This window comes from Puntigrus tetrazona, chromosome 24, assembly GCF_018831695.1.
Source record: "Puntigrus tetrazona isolate hp1 chromosome 24, ASM1883169v1, whole genome shotgun sequence".
Taxonomy (NCBI): Eukaryota; Metazoa; Chordata; class Actinopteri; order Cypriniformes; family Cyprinidae; genus Puntigrus; species Puntigrus tetrazona.
The window spans coordinates 16744110-16761800 of NC_056722.1; the positions used below are offsets into that span (position 1 = coordinate 16744110).

General features: G+C 37.0%; 1 protein-coding gene across 1 annotated transcript in view; it reads right to left on the minus strand.

The window, feature by feature from the left end:
* cntnap2a (contactin associated protein 2a) overlaps positions 1 to 12152 on the minus strand; it is a 294840-nt gene extending 282688 nt beyond the window's left edge. The window contains exon 1 of the mRNA XM_043226988.1: positions 11731 to 12152. Within this exon, the coding sequence (XP_043082923.1) occupies positions 11731 to 11818 (88 nt within the window). The 5' untranslated portion in view covers positions 11819 to 12152. The remainder of the gene's footprint in view (positions 1 to 11730) is intronic.
* Between the last annotated feature and the right edge of the window lie 5539 nt (positions 12153 to 17691).

The window sequence follows — 17691 nt, forward strand, 5'->3', positions numbered from 1 at the left end:
TACACACAAATAACTTAATGGACATACAAAGATGTGAATCAAATTTAACACATTTTGATGTCTGGTTTTACGTTTAGGGACATTTTTATAAACTTTCATAAATAAGAATGGCGTATATTCATAGTGTCACTTTTTTCAATGTATTGCCCTCTTGCTAAATAAAATTCATAATTTTGTAGACAGGAACGTCCTACTGACCCTAAACCTGAACAGTTGTGTAAAATAATCAATCTTGGAGTATTGGGTCGCCACTTGATTTCCAATGAAAAATCTGTCGCCTGAAGCAAAACCACAGTTTCAGACACGCTACAATACAAGTGGCACATCCGTACACACACAGATGTATAAAAACTCCCCCTAACAATTTTAGCATACAGTAAAAACCAAGAAATATTGCAATGGTTTTTGCTACATGTAACCTGTTGTTTCACTTCCAGCAAGGACCATTTGCAGCTGACATCTATAGGAGGGAGATAATTTCCTGCTTTACCTCCGAGGCGGCTGCAGCTCAGGCCCATTGACATTCAGCGTGCAGGAGGGGAAAGTGCAGAGACTGGCATTAGAGACAAGAGAGAAAAGAGAAATAGGAGCACTCTTAGGCAAGAACCTGCGCCTCTATGTGGAGATGCAATCTGCAGGAGCATATGGGGCGATTTCTCCCCAAGACCGACCGCCCGCCCGCCCGCCTGCTCGCCTGAGCCAGTCCACTGCACTTCAGGCTTATTATAGGGACTGCAATGGAGGGAATGGGAGGGGGGCACTGTCATAGCCAATCACAGGAAGTGACAGTACAGCCTCGAAACATACAGGCAGCACTTTTGTTTTATTATGCACTGCTCGCTTTGATTTGTGGAGGGCGAGTACTTGGAAGAGCCGCACTATATCCCGGCACTGGCATTACACCAAAGAACTGCATGGGTCGCAGCACTCAGCACGGCATAGTGCATTAGTAATTGTCCCATAGATTAATTCATGAGCCTGAGGATAAATCACAAAGTAGTAGACTGAGAGATGAACTTTGGTGCCATTCGTCAGATGTGTGACATGTAATACTGAGCGAAATGAAGAGCAGATGCAGAGCATGAAAGGGTACGTGAAGATCAGAAAGGAAGAACGGAGGGACTCAGATTTACAGGATTGTGAGTACTTCTGCAGGGCAATCAATAAAAATTCATACCGATAAAATATTTAGAGGAGCAAAGTGACAAAGTATGCGCTGTTAATTGTATCCCTTCATTGGGTCGGGTATTTGATACATCCAGGCTGCATTTTTTAAATGGCATGCAGTTGTGCCCCTGAAGAATGAGTGGAGAACGCCTTTGATGAAAAATTCAATTACAAATAAGATGTGATAAGAAGAAACTTGATTTCGTTTCTGATCCAATTAGATCTCTCGTCGTGCTCTCTAAGAGCATTCTGTAAAACTTCAAATGTAAAAGTTTGAAAGATTTGTCACCCACGCACGATCATGTTAGATAAAGAACCGCACATCTTCTTAACAGATGCCTAGCATACTAGCATCACTAAGCATTGCGGTTTTTCTAATATTCCCCTCCCTCCAGTTTTTCAGGGGATTAGCAGAACATTATTTTTTTTATTTATTTATTTTATTTTAATAGTGCACAGTGTCAAAGCTTAGTGCAGGCATTTCTCTAGCTGCGATTAGACTTGTCTTTAGAATATGCAAATGTGAAAGTGGATGAAATTGGTCCGTATTAGACAAGAAGTTTGCTATATATTTTTTTTTTCGTTTAGTACTTAATTTTCAATATGTCAATATGAAATCTCTAAATATACCCTTAAAAACTTTGGGGTTGGTAAGATTTTCTTTTTACGTTTCCGTCTTATACGCTCACCAAGTAAAAGCAGTAACGCTGTGAAATATTATAATATAATAATATTTTTAAATAATTTATGTATGTGATGCAAATCTGAATTTTCAGCATGATCACGATTCACAGGATCAGTCAGAATTCATTCTAATATATAATATATATATAGTATAGTAATATATATAATTTAATTTTTGTATAATATTTTGTAGAATACTATTTTTGTAGAAACCTTTTTTCCCTAGATTATTTTATGGGATATGGGATAAAATATTTTGCACCATTATAAATGTCTTTTCTGTCACCTTTGACCAGCTTAATGCCTCCTCACTGAATAAAAGTATTAATTTGTATTAACTGACCCCAGACTTTTGAACAGTAGTGTACATGTGAAATCCAAATTATATATAAATTCATGCTGTGAACAAATCATTGCAGCAACACAAACAGCACCTTTCTTCTTGACTTTGGCTTTATTGCTTGAGTATTAACCACCATGGGTATAATCATAAAACACTTAAATTGCAAATATTGTGTAATCATAAGCTTATGATGAGAACAACCACAGTAAGATGGTTTAATTTAGGCTTTAGGTGTCTTCATTTTGACGAGATTTTAAATATTGTGGGTTTCGACGCTATACAGGTCTTGGCTGCGTACTTTGGCACAATGATATGGATAATCTCCCCCTGAACACTCCGATTATGATTACGGAAATGAGGCTGCATATTTCCCAGAGGTATAAGAGTGCGTTTGCTTAGTGAACACAGCTACAGCATGACAAATTCCTTTCTATGGAGGCTACAGTTTCTAAGTCTTTAAGCTTGCTTACTTTTGCCACACATAGCATTCACTCATCCTTCTTACACCCTGCGATTTGCTCCAATTTCCAGCATCAACATCTCTGACCACAGTAATCCAAGGTCATTATTAGAGAGCAGACAGTTAAACCCTGGTTGAAATGTGTAGTGGATGTTTTTTGTGGTGTAGTGGACATTTATTGTGAATATGACTTGAATGGACAGCTCATCTCTACAGTATGTGCTGGATTTGACCCGCATCCAGAGGCACAGTAAATCTGCAAGAAACAGTTGACTTTTTACAATAATCTTATCTTATAGAGCCCTATGCCCTGTGGGTGTCCATTTATTTCTACTCACCGCTGTGATATACAGTTTAATAATGAATATACTTCTCTGATGTCTTTATAGAGCCCTAAACATTTGGCCTTATTTGTCTTTCGGCATAATCTCCTGTAGAAATCTCAGAGCAGCCCCAAAACATTTTTTTCACATCTCAATTAGTGGATATTTGACATGTACAGGAATCAGCTTGTTTGGTTGTGGCCTCAGGGCTCCCAAATACGGTCTCTATAGGGGCTTCAAACCAGAGGAACGTTTTCATAGTTCCTATAACTATTGGCGTGGGTACCCGCTTTTTACCGTGTTCACACCAGGATCTAGAAATGTTGGGGGACCAAATTAGCTACTATTTTAGGGTAGGATCAAGTCTAGCACAACAAGAGCTACTGTACCAATGTCAGAAGTGTATATTTAATGGCCAAACACATGCTGTATAAAAACACATTTTAAATGTTCTTACTTCACAAACAATACAAACAGCAATAGCAACACTCATGAATTTTGTCATTCTCATGAACATGTGTCGAAGACTGTCGTGGAAAAGAAGAAATTGTTGAATAAAGTTGTTATTTTTGTTTTCTTTGAACGCAAAAAGAATTTGCATAGCTTCATAAAATTAAGGTCGAACCGCTGATGCCACATGGGAAATTTTAATGATGTCCGCACTACCTTTTTGGGACTTGAAAGTGTCTCTTGCATGGCTGTCTATGTAGCATCAGAGAGCTCTCGGATTTCATCAAAAATATTTTAAATTATGTTACAGAAGATGAAGATGGTCTTATGGGTTTGGAACAACATTCGGGTGAGCAACGACCAAATTTCCATTTTTGGGTGAACTAACCTATTATATAATGTCAGTTTGTAATAAGTTGGTGAATTGTTTATTTACTGAATTAGTCTTCCCGTCAACACTATTATTAATTTATTCAGAGCGATGAGGGTATGTGGAATGCACGCAATAAAATGAAAAGCCAAATCTATTGTGTTAACCGTGAATATGACTTTTCCCTCTTCATTGTTAATCAGAGAATCGCTCTTAAGGGGGGTGTATTAAAACTTAGTGGGCTCAGGAGAGAAATAAGACGCTTTTGCTGTTGGACAGTGTCACTTTAATGTTTTCTAATATTTCCATTGTTTTTTATACTGTGAATTAATTTCAGGCTGTTCTGACTAACGTTTTTTGACATAGAAGCAAATATTGTGAGGCCACCAATGTCTAAAAAAAATGCGTTCTGTCAGAATACATGAATGCATGGCTTTCAGTGTGTTATTGCTTCTCTGAATAGTGCAGTTACATCTTCTACCAGCAGGGGGAAACTGCCCACACTAACCAGCTAAACCTTGACCCCTAAAGTTGAGAATTCATTAAGGTTTAATTAATCATATAAAACGAATTCAATCAATACAGCTATGACTGTATAAAACAGGTTCTTAGGAAATTAGTGTAGGATAAGTTGTTGCACTTAAAATAACAGCATATAATAAGCTGCATTATCTAACACAAACATTAACGCAGGATTCATTAATTTGCATCAAATTGATGTTGAATACATTAGATTGTTTTTATATTTCATAATGAATATACACTGTTATTCACAGCGGTATGCCCATGAGTTGAGAGCGTTTGCTTTTTATTACTAGTCTGCTTTAAGAGACAAGAGCAAGTGCACTCAGAGTACAGCAACCACTGTGCTATTAGATGAAAAGCTCACTCCTGTGTCTAGAGCCTATAGTCATAACAGCATCTCCACTGCCTGGAGAAAAGGGAGAGAAATCGTGCGTGTGCGCGATTGAATACTTGTATATGTGTGCATTATAGAAGTGTGTGGGAGAGATAGAGAGAAAAATAGTATGTGTGTATATAGGAGACAGACAGCCAGAAAGAGGGAAAGAGAGAATAACAAGATTTGGGTCTGTGTTTGTCTGTGTCATTCGAGGTAACACAGGCTGGGGAGAAGTCGCTTCTGTCTTCGCTTTAAGTCGATCAGACACAGCTCAGGTCTGGCAAAGGAAATAGTTTTCATCCGTCAAATGCTTATCAGAAATGTTTGGGGGTCTATATAGAGCGAGAGGATTCCATTGATGTGGAGGAAGCACTTTTTTAGGCGTGCTATGATTAAAGCTTGTATCCACCTCAGATTAAAAATAATAATACTAACAAATAAGATAATCGTGTGGCTTTATAGTTGAATTTTCTCATAATTTCAACTTCATAGCTTATTATTGATCATTTATTTATCATAATTGTGATGTCACTGTTTATCTTTTGATCGCAGCTCATGTTCTCGTAACTGAGTTTTCACTTGACATCACACCCTTCTAGAAAACCCTTCTAGATGGGCAAAATGAATCGTTTCACGTTAAGTGGTTTCCCATAGTAAACCATTATAAGAAAAAATCTCAACCAAGTGGACTGCTTTCCTGTGTAAACTACACATCATTAATACACAGATTACTGAATTTTAATATTACTGTTTTAAATATATTACGGCACGTTTTGTTGCACAGTTTAATGTTTGCAATATTGCCACAGGATCTTAATATAGATTGCAAATTGTTTTATTATTTCGAGAGGTGATCTAAAAAATATATATAGATATATATTGCTGCAGTTCTTAGATGTTTTGCCCTCGAGGTCTTCCAAGGTCATGTGACTGAAATTTATGAATTGTGTCAAAAATGTAACATTTTTTCATAATTCTCTGATCATAATTACAACTTTATCACATTATTTCCTGTAAATGTTTCTCTATATATAGCAGCATCACAATTGCAACAATTTTCTCATCATTTCATCCTCATTTTTCACACTTGTGACTTTATTTCTCAAAATTGTGCTGTTTTATCTTATGAATTAATCATTGTTATTTTTTGACACAAGTGCGGCTCTATTTTAAGCTGTGATCTTAGACCGTTTTTTTTTTCATAATTGACTGTTGCTTGTCATTGTGACTATTTCACATTTGCATCGTTATTTCAAATGTAAATTTATTTCTCGCAAATTATAACCTCACAACTTTCTTTTCTCATAATTGCAGCTTCATTTCTCTCAGTTGCAACTTGATGTCTCACAATTGCAGCTTTATTTCTCAACTGTGACTTTGTATCTCACAACTGAAATTTATACCTCACAAATTTCATGGCTAGTTCTCATATCATACATAAAGTAAGTTATTTTTACAACAAACTGATTTATATCTTTTTCTGAAACAGAACGGACATCCATAAGATAATGTTTGCAAACAAAGACAGTCAAAATGCAATGAGTGAGATCATAATTTCAGCCACCGCCAATGAAAACCAAATATTTTAGCTATGGTTTGTGCACGTTGTGAATGGTCCCTACAAACAAAGCCATTTATCAGGTGTCGGACACTAAGATTTACTACAGTCATTCAAAGAGTAGTACGAGCCTTGCTCTCACCCTTCAGTAAACTGGTTTAACCTACATCCTCATATGTTCTCTGATCATTCTCTTGTAGCGTGCTGGCCAACATCCAAAGGTCTTGATCGCAACAGAAACTGCATTTGCTTAATGTCAAAAGGAAACAAACAATTTCTCGCAGAGAATTGTAAAAGGTCAGTTTGACTTTCTGGCCTTGTGTACAAACTTATCTTGATTAATACAAGACAAACCGCTTTGCTAGAGAGTGTTTCCCTTCAAATCAATTTCAAATCAGTCATACAAAACTAAAAAGGCAGCTCATTAGGAAGATTGTAGAATCTGCGCACCTCCGCCAAAGACAAATGTTGTTATTTCAGCTTCCCACTGCATTCAAGTTGTTGTTTAAGGTCCCTTAATGCCCAATTTACTTACAGAAATTAAGCGAATTAATCTTTCAGGGACTGCCTGCACAGATGCCTGCCATTTGCTGTTAAGTGGTAAAAGGGCTGGTATAGAAATGACAGACAAATGCAGAGACAAACAAAGAAATAAATGAATAAAGCAGCTTATGCATTCAATTTACCTTACCGAGTGGCCTTAAACAGACTCGCTGCATCTACGTGTTTTGTAAGGACAAGCAAATTGGCTTGAACTCAGGTGACCAAGCGTTACATCCTGAGGCAGCAGTCTTGTTTTCCCATAGGGTGCGCAAGTTAAGAACTGAACCAGACGAGTGGGTTTAATTTCAGTGTTTTCCTAGCATTGTGTTGCGCAGTAATGGTCTAAGTCTTAATTGCTATGCTTTTTGTAAGTCCTTTGTTTCTATCTGTCAAATAAAAAAGCCATTTTGTTGATTATGGGTAACAAGTTTTGTTCTACGCAATTGCTGCTTTTAGAACAGAGCAAGTGTTGCATTAAAATACATTGGGATGACATCATCTATACAAAGAAGCAACCCAGGTTCAGTGGAAATATGTGCCTTTACATACATTTCTGAAACACTCTAATTATGTACATTACTACGTGTTTCATGGCAGTTCAAAGGGAAATGTCCAGAGAGTGGTGGTAAAGCATTTTTATTACATTGATACAGGCACGTATTGCAGTGCTTTTATTACGCTGTATCAATTTTGAAATTGTACAGGATTTTACGAAATTATTTATTTTAAGTCATAATATAATAACTCTGTGAACTTTTGTGCAACGCCGTTTTTCGTGCCTTACTGCACATTTCACCGCAAATTCAAAGAAAAATGTCCGCAGAGTGACACTAAAACATTTATTACATTGATATAGAAATGCATTGTGGTGGTCCAGAATTGAACAATCTGGGGACTGTCACTAAAAGTTAAGGCACTACCATGTTGAAAATATTCCCTACATTAAATCCAGCCTTAAACCTACCACCTAGTGTTGAAAAATGGCAAACTGATATAAAAACACATTCGCTGATGCAACCATGCCATTTGAACTGTTTTGTTGAACTGTAGTTACATGGGATTCAAACTGAAGCTCCACGCTTGTCAAGTACATCTTTGTACTCCGTGAGCTACTGAAAAAACCTACTGCCAGTGAAAACCCTTGGATACGAATCTAGATATGTATGATGCTAATGTTATCCCAGCATATTAATATTGTTTCGAAGTCATAACATGATATTCTTCAAGTAATTGTGCAAAAATCATGCTTCATGCTTTAAACTGATACTGTGTAATTTGTGTGAAAAAGAAGAAAAAGTGTCAGAGTTCTATTGCCACTAGTGTTTACTTATTTTGGAAAGCCGCAGTGATATGTACTGTAACATGTACTTTGTAGTACAGAACCACTGAAGGATAATATTGGTAGTTTCATAATACTAGTATGCTCAGTAATTGCACATGAAAAGTATTCCTGCGCTAGGACTTCTACTTCACCACTTGACTGAAGTACACATAGGAACTTGTGAATGTTTGGACACAGTGGTCCCTCCTTTAACTTTCTGTGATTCTCCAGCATCATCATCATCGTCAAAAGCATTTTCACATACTCTATACAAGGGACATTCACAAAAAGACAATCATGATTTTTTTGGACAATGTGCAATTTTGTCTTCTATTTACTGCTTGATTATGGTATGTCAAAAGCTAACAAGTTATTGAGCTATTCTCTGATTTTTGTATTAATAATCATTGAGTAACTTGCATTTACTTTATGTGTCTTTTTATTTGCACCCATGTTACACTTATTGATGTTTTGCTATTATTTAAGGTACATATATTAAGAATGGTTGATGGGCCCCTCCTTATCGCAGGCAGCTTCTTTAAAGAGAGGAGAGTGATTACAGTACTTATTGGTACTTATTTCGTGTCTCACTGATAAGTACACCCAGGTATGTTTATGCCAAGAGACCAGATAGAAATTAGCCTTTATTAATCAAATCTATGTATCTGTAAATCATACTTTTACTGCCTCTAGTGGTCATTTAAACTGTAAACTACAGTGAACTGTACATATACGTACATGTTTTCAGTATTGCATCAATGCACGTAGAGGCACGTATTTCCAGTGAGTCTAAATAGTAACAACTCTCAAATACACATATTTCTTGTTTAACATCAATTTAATTGCCTTATTTGTATCGTATAAGATTAATTACTTCGGTTTACGCAGTCTCCGAGCGCAACATCCACAATATTTATTTAAAACTGCAACACTGTTCTCAGCATCACGCCTGTTTTTTTCTTAGAACCGAATAACTCTTCCGAAATAGGCATAACTGCACGATAAAAACCGATTGCCGTCTTGAGATGAATTTCTCATGAAAGAGGAGTCGTTATTGAGCAACATCCGCAGTGACATGTTCACATTCCACTAAAATAACTTTGCTTCTGACCCGGTCATTGAGCTGCCACTTTGACTATCTTTGGCTGCTATACAGAAAGCACAAAACCTGACAGCGAGCCACTCTGATGGTGCGCATGATGTGATTAAGGAAATTATACTAATGCCATCTATTGTCCGGAGTAATTACGAATGATTCTGCTTATGCGCTGCGTAGAAACTAAAGCGAACAAAAAAAAGCTCCATCTAACTTTCGCTCTCAGCGGCGGCCCCCACGTAAACCAAATCAATCCAGTTACCTTTTCTTTTTAATCAGACCCGCGAGAGCTCGTACGGAGATGGATGTTTATATCAAATGCTCTTGTAGCCTTGGCTAACAAAGAGAGAAAGAGATTTCAAAACCTCTGCAGCTCAATTAACATTTGCAAACTTTATCTCAAACCTCAATCCATCTGTCGGAGGGAGAATCAACTATCTCAGCTATTCGGTTTCTCTCCCGCATGTAGAGCTGGAAAGATTAATTAAAAATGTCCGTAAGTGAACGATCCTGTTGATTAATCATTGTTTTGGCAAGCTTTTATTCAAGTGAGTCTTGGCTTCTTCTAAATTTGGGCCATTAAGTGACTGACTATTCCAGGCTGTTAATCTTATTATTCCTGGCTACCTGTAGTCTGTCCGGCTATAAACCTTTTCGCTTACTTGCATGTTTGCAGCAAGTGCGTGCAATAAATCAATACTGGCGAAATCAGTCATTCATAATTCTCACGGCCGAAAAATGGTTGACTATGAGCTACTTTAGGTGTTGATGCAGAACAAACATGGATTTTATATTATGAGACCTACCATCCAATTATTTCTAAGAACCAATTTCTCCTTGACTCTATTGATTTTGCAGTGCTAACTCTCTGCAAGGCAATTAGCCAAGTAATTAAATTATGTAGTAATATTAAAGTGGTGGGTGCCTTAGGCTGTATTAAAAGCCGTGCTTAATTCCATAGCATTGTGTGTTTGCAAAAACTTTTTTTTTCTTTCTTTAAGAAAAGTGTGCTACTCGTAATATATATATTCTGTTATATATGCCTCTAACTGTTTTATTATGACAATAAAAGCAAAATACATTTATTCATCAATAAATATAATAATAAAACAGAAAAGGGCTCACTTGCAGTAACAAAAACAACTCCATTCCCGCCAACAGGACACTAACATGCTACTTTGTTCATCCGATAGCCAACTGTTTAAGAGTTGAAAGTCAAGGTAAAGCGTCAGTGTTAAGGGCAGCTCAGCAGGGAACCCAGCAGCTCATGACTCATAAAACTACATTTTAAAAATAATCTGCCATTGTGTTCAAATGTGTCAAGTGAAGCATTCGAACATCAGGCTCCCATTACTTATAACGTAATGGGTAGAGCAGGACGTGGTGTATTGTAATGCTGAGCGAGTTGTAACAGATTTAACAAGCACCACACTAAGCTATGAAAGTAAAAATTATACTATATCTAGTTTATGATTTGTGATCATGCTAACTGACAGCACATGGCAGAACTGATAGCATCTGAATCAGCAGGTTGTCTCGTTTAATTTGATATATAACATCCACAAGCGTTTCATCTACATCTAGCCATATTGTGGCTGACCAGACAGGGAAGGTTGGAACTCTTTCCAATGCATTGGCTTAAAATACAAAGAGTGGTACGTTTGACATTTGATTAACACAAAAATAATTTAAAGTTGGCTTTTCTATCTAGTTTGCCTATGGTTTTAATAGGCATACTTTAATTAAATGATTCCGAAATGTTTAACTTTTTAAGTAAAAAATAATTTAGATATTCAAAATAAAATAATACAATGAGGAATGGTAATAAAAATATTTGATATTTTTTTTAATATCTTAAAAAGTGAGAAAGTTCAACCACAATAAATCCATTCATAAAACGTAACGTTTCTATTAGTGTTACAGTATAGTGGGGTTAGTTGTAGCCACAGCTCTTGTACTTGTAAAAAGTTGACATAATTTAGCAGTATATTTATAGACAATCTTAATATGAGAATATAGTCTTAGTTTCTGATGTTTTTTAAAAATAATAATAATAATAATAATAATAATAATAATAATAATAATAATAATAATAATAATAATAATAATGTGTTGCAGCACTTCCCGGTTTCCTTGGACTTTCACGTCTGGTTCGACAAAACTGAAACGCTGTCGTATTTTTACATGCAGTACCACCGAAATGCTTTAGGTTCATGTTTTTAGGCTAAATGTCATCTGCACCGCATAAAAAAAAGGCTACGAACCACCTTTCCATCAAATGCTCGATTTATCGTTGGTCCTTGCCGACCGTGATAAACTGCAATGTAACGCAATGACCACAAGACCAGCACGCAACTGCAAATAATGCAAGTTCTTAAGAAGAATCCAAAACTATACACCGGTTCCATCTGTAGAGTGAATGCCACCGGAGTTATAGACTAAAGCACCCCAGCGCGCCAGATGCCTCCCGGTGCCCATCACCGCAAAAGAGCCACGGAATCAACTGTAACTTACGGGATGATGGAGAAGCTGCCTGAGAGATGCTGATGTGGCTTAAAATCCACAGCAAGAGCTTCAGTCCGGTCCCGGCGGGTGGCTCCATCTTCGACTACAGTGAGATGAGCGGAGACGCAGTTACTTTTCCTTCTCGCGCGCGCTGTCCGGAAGAGCAGCTCCACAGAGTGAAGCCTCAAGATGAGCGAGACCCGCACTAACCGACGCTTCTCGGCTCTGGTACTCAGTGTCGATCAAATTCAGCCTAACAGTCCGGCTTTCCGACAGCAAAAGACTACAGTGGAGCACTTTAATGCGGTATTTCAAGCCATGTCGAAGCGCGTGGCGCCGCGCGCTTCTGTAGCTATGTGACGCCTGTCTCGCGGAGGTCGCTGTCCAGGTGCTGAAGTTACTCCACGCAGCGCGCGCTCGTCCATATAAACACAGAACCCCTCTCTCCTCTGAGTTGGTACGTTCCGCGAAACAGTGGAGCAGCCCTCGCGGGACAGGGGCCATTGCTTTGAGCGCCTTCTCATGGGCAGCAGAGAATAGATAACATTTGAATGAGAGTCGCTTTTATGTGTGTAACTAAAGCGGTTTCTGGAGGACTGATGATAATGGGCAAGATCTTGGCCGTGGAGTTCACTTAAATTACAAGGGCGGTCGTACGATGTGTAATTATATTATATTATTAGCGCGGAAATATGCAAAGAAATATATACTTTTTGTACAGACGGGTCCGTTAGAGGGGTCTGTGGAAAACTGATTGAGAGAGAGAAATGGTTAGGACTCTCAAAGCTAAGACGTTACCTTAAGATACTGATTACGTTGATAAGACGAGCAAACGAGCAAAACTTAGTAATTATTCATTTTTGTTCAATTACTATTTATTGCAACTGTTCATGTTAGAATGGAGTTCTATTAAAGGATTGCATATAAGGTTTGTTTTTATAATATAGTGTAAAACATTAAAATTGAATTATTTTCTTTGCATTAATGATTTTAACACGTACAAATCTTGTTTCATTCTGTTTCAAGAGTTAGTGTTTAACAGTAGAAAAAAAAGTGTTTTCTCCTTTTTCTTCTGCCTATGTGAAAAGTTAAATAAATAAATAAAAATGAATAATTGATATTCATATTCATTTAACATGAATAAAAGGTTAAATCAGAACACAAAACATTTTTGTTTTTACAAAATATTTGAAAAAAATCTGGAAACTGCACCATGGTAAAAAAAAAAAAGCACTTTTTTTTTTTTTTTTTTGGAAAAACATGTAAATAGAATTTACAGCCTCCTGAGAATATTGCTCCTTCACAGGCTTTTCTTTCTCCTGTCTGGAACAAAAGTACCCATCAATCCTCACCTGCGTATGCTTGGATTTTTGTGTGATATTTACCCACCTGTTTGAAAAGCAAACTCTCAACAGAGTGTGAAAGAAACACCATCTGTGCAAAGGCAGAAAAGGACAGCAGATACTTTCACTTTTCTCCAGGTTCTCGTCTATCAAAAGCAGTGCTGCTGAAAATGCAACACGTCTCATCCTGTGATTTTTCCTCTATGGCTGAGCAGGTGTTCGGCTTAATCACTTCAGGATGGAGATAAACATTTGCTTTGCAGCACATCAACAAGCACAGTAGGTAAAAGAAAAACAAACTTAAAAGAACATTTCACCCAAAAATGAGAATACTGTCATCATGTACTCAACCCCGTGTCATTCTAAACCCAGAACTTTCTTTCTTGTCTAGAACAAAAAAATGTAAAGTCTGACCTGTTCTCTTCCATACAATGAAAGCGGATGACAAACGAGGGCTTCCGAGCTATAAAAAGCATCATAGTAGCCAATATCTCAAGTTCTTTAAAAGCTTTGAATGAGGAATAGACTGAAATGCATGTAGTTATTTACTAAACATCTTGGTCCATCCTCTGTTGTCCTCTTACATCAAAATCCTACTGTCTTGCACTATTTTTGTTAAAAAACAACGCTTGATCTGATATTTCTACAATACTACTTATAACTTATAGCCTTGTACAGTTTAAGTAAAAAATGTATTTGCTTCTGACGCGAGGCATTGCTTGATGGACTGGAGTCATATGGATTACTTGTGTATTATTGTTATGTTTTATCAGCTGTTTGCGCTCTTATTCTGACGGCACCCATTCACTGCAGAGGATTTATCAGTGAATTTTCATTTTTAGGTAAACTTTTCCTTTTCATTTTAAGAGTGAACATCCGTGCAGTATATTTTTGAGCATACTGTGTTGCAAAACAAGTCATTTTAGTGATATATCAGACTATAATCCTGCAATAAAAACCTAATGAACCCATCTCGAATCTATATATGAAAGTTATGTTTATGAAAATCAATAATACATCTGATGGGTAAGACTAGGAAACTCACATCAAAGAGCATAACAGAACCATTTAAAGTTAATAAATGTTAGATCAAGGAATACAATACAAACTCTTTGAAACATCAAACTCATGCTATATTGATAGCAATATCATTAAGAACTAATTATAAATTCGCGAATAAAATGACCACTTTAGCTCACAAATACAAGGTCTAATAATCTAGATTGCTTTTTACTTTTTGTGGTAGTACCAACATCTGTCATCCTTTGGTTCTAATAATCAAATTCTAGCATCATTTCCCTTGTATTCATAATGGATTACTCCATCTTTAGAGGTCAACAGTTCATTACATTCCAACGAGAGGCCTCTCGTATAAATCAGTGGAACTGAGAATGAAATCAGATTTCGAGGGTAGAAACGCTAATGTCATGGAATTATAAATCCAGAAAAGACTGACTCTTTGCGACCTATGAGCTGTGCAGATGTCTCCGAAAAATGGAATTACCTGAATTGCTGTGGTGAGCATATTCATTTAGCTGTTTGAGAGAATAATTGGTTCCTGAAATATTGCATAGAAATAATTAACCAAGGGAACCAGGGGAAAGGAGACCAAGAAAAAAAAAACGCTAGATGATAGGCATCCTAATACCTCATCTCAGAGCTCAATAGTCTCTCAATGAATGAACTGGATATTTCCTTTCGCAGAATAGACTTTACATAATAAAATCAACATTGATCCAAGTTAATGGTGTACATCTCTTGTGATCCCATGATACATAGCTATTGTTTACGGCTTTTCCGCTATAATTAAAATTACAGTAACTGGCATGATGGTAAAACAGACTTGCATGATCAGGAGCAACACCAGGAGCTAAACCCAAGGCAAATATACCGAAGGTTATACTATATATACATAACCCTCTTCGCAAATACATGCTGGTTCTTATTTTGCCCACAACGGACTGAAATGTTTGTCAAAAGTATGTGCAATACTCGCCTGAATCACATTTCACACAGTATTTAAGATGAGTTTGTATGTGTGTGTGCTTTATTTTGTGATTTATGGAGACACAAATTTGTGTATGACAATTTAAAGGTGATTTATGAGGACACTGGCAATGTCCCCGTAATTCAAAAGGCTTAAAAACATGCTAAATGGTGTTTTTTTAATATAAAATGCATAAAGGTTCTTGTAAGGGGTAGGTTTAGGTGTAGGGTTGGTGTAGGGCAATAGCACATTCAGTTTTTACATGATAAAAACCATTACGCCAATGCAGAGTCCTCATAAACCACAAATACCAACATGTGTGTTTGTGTGTGTGTGTTATATGAATGTTTATGGCTTTGTGTCTATTCAGAATGGCTTATTAGCAGCAACCAATTTATTTTAGCTATGTCATTTAGGTTTCTCTTGCCAAACAGTTTTCATCTCATACTCCACAATGCTATAGAGCAAGAGCAAAGAAAAATACCAAAAGGAAATGTGGAAAAACATTCAGTGCTACAGCTCAACAACAGCCAGTACTTATCATCACACCCCTGACATCCTTCAATGTACTAGTACACCTCAGACAACAATGAACATACTGTACATTCTTCTTTCAGACTTCAAAAGCTTCGAATGACATTGGGAACTTGTGAGGTTATGGACATCCCTCCCTTTGATATCAGGTCAAGATTTTCCCCTCTGCTGTTCTCGTAGTCTCAGAAACATGGAAAGGCCAACAGGGCTGACATGAAAGATCTTCTTTTTCAAGTTTTGACTGCTTAAACATTTTTCTCTCCTTCAGAGACTTTAGTAGTCAAGTCAAACTAAAACTTTTGAGAGTTCCTTCTGAACTGCACTGTTTTTCACACCTGAAAAACTTAAATTGATACAGTATTTTTGCCAGATGACAGAAGTCATTTATTGGTTAACTGTAAATATAGATTATTTCCTACTATTTTTCACGCCCTGGGCAGGGAGCAGGTGCTTCCTTTTGATGCCTCTCTTGCTTTCACATGAGCAAGAGTGCCACTGTTCCTAGTTAATCACAGACGAATTTTGGCAATTAATTAGTTGAATAAATGATTCAATTACTCACTAATGAAGCCAGTCACTTGTATAGCTCCTGAATCAAACAGTGCTTTTGAACAAACTGGTTTAATGAATATAGACTGCTTGAACCAATTTAAGAGCACCTCTTCAAGTTGCAATATATCATATCTAAAACAAAGAGTGCAACGTATTTCCCTCTTAATTATGACTAACTGAATGTGAATCATAACAGAATGGCATAAAATTGCAACATCAGAAGTCAAATAAAATTACCCGGTTATGCTTTACCATTGTTGTGGAATCTTCATAATTCCCTCATAATTCTCTAAAGGTATTTTGTGCTTGCCAGGATAAGGTGTCATCTCTCGTCTCCAGTAGTCTCTCCCAGAATAGCCATGCTTTATCTGCTGAGCTGTTCTACCCTTGTTTCAGTTGTTTACATCTTATTACACTGGGTTCAGATGAGAGGGCAAGCATATTTGTCTTTGAAATGAGAGGTTTCAAAAGGCATTTGAGTGGAACGGCATTTCCCAAAAAAGCAGCGGTCTGATTGGAGCATTGTGTGTGTGAGCTTCATTCCTGGCCTTTAAATACCACGCTGGCGAGTGCCACGCTTGTTATTTCCACGCTTCTGACGTTACCGAGCTTTTCATGGTTGTTCTCCTGGTGCCTTGATACACACGACAAAACACACAGATCCAGCTCATTAGACCGCCCACTTAGTTTGCCCATTCTTTCTTTGGAAACCTTTTCAGGGTCAGCGAGAGAAATACTGCCTTCATTTATTCTCATTCATTTGCTTCCCATTCATTTTGTGCCATTGTTTGGCAAATTATTTGCATTCTTAAAGTTGTTATTTATACTTACGTTGCACGTGGCATATATGCCACAAAAGGTGCACTTACACAAAACACAAGACATTACGTGATGGACTGGAGTCAGGTGGATAACTTGGCAACTATTATGATGCTATTATCAGATGTTTGAAGTTTTATTCTTATGATATATACCCATTCATTTTAGAGGATCCATTGCTGATCCATTCATTAAAGTGCCCCTATTATGGGTAATGAAAGTTTTGCATTTTGCTTTTGGGAGTCCCAAATATCAGGTTGACATGCATGCAAGGTCAAAAAACACCTTCAGTTTCTTATAATATTGGTTATATAAATATTGGCTTTTAATGCTCGTAAAGCAGAACATAGTAGCAGAGAATGAATTTGCATTTTCATTCAGAACCAACGCGAAAACTCCAACAAATTGGCAAGCAATAATGCTGATGTTTCATGCTGACATCAACATGACACGGCTTGGGACTGACTTATTCAATGATTCAGAGTCGATTCATTCTTTTGAGAGACAATAACCTTATACACGGTGCACTTTCAGACTTAAAACTTTAAAATCCATAATAGGAAAACTTTAAGCCATTGTGTTTCATTTTTCATTCAATACGAAGAATTTAGTGACTCACTTATACAGATGGTCACATGTTTATATCTTGAATTAATCAGTCTTGTTGCATGAATCCAATGACTGGATTTGTTGTCATCTACTTGCACATCAATATAATATAAAATATATGCTCTG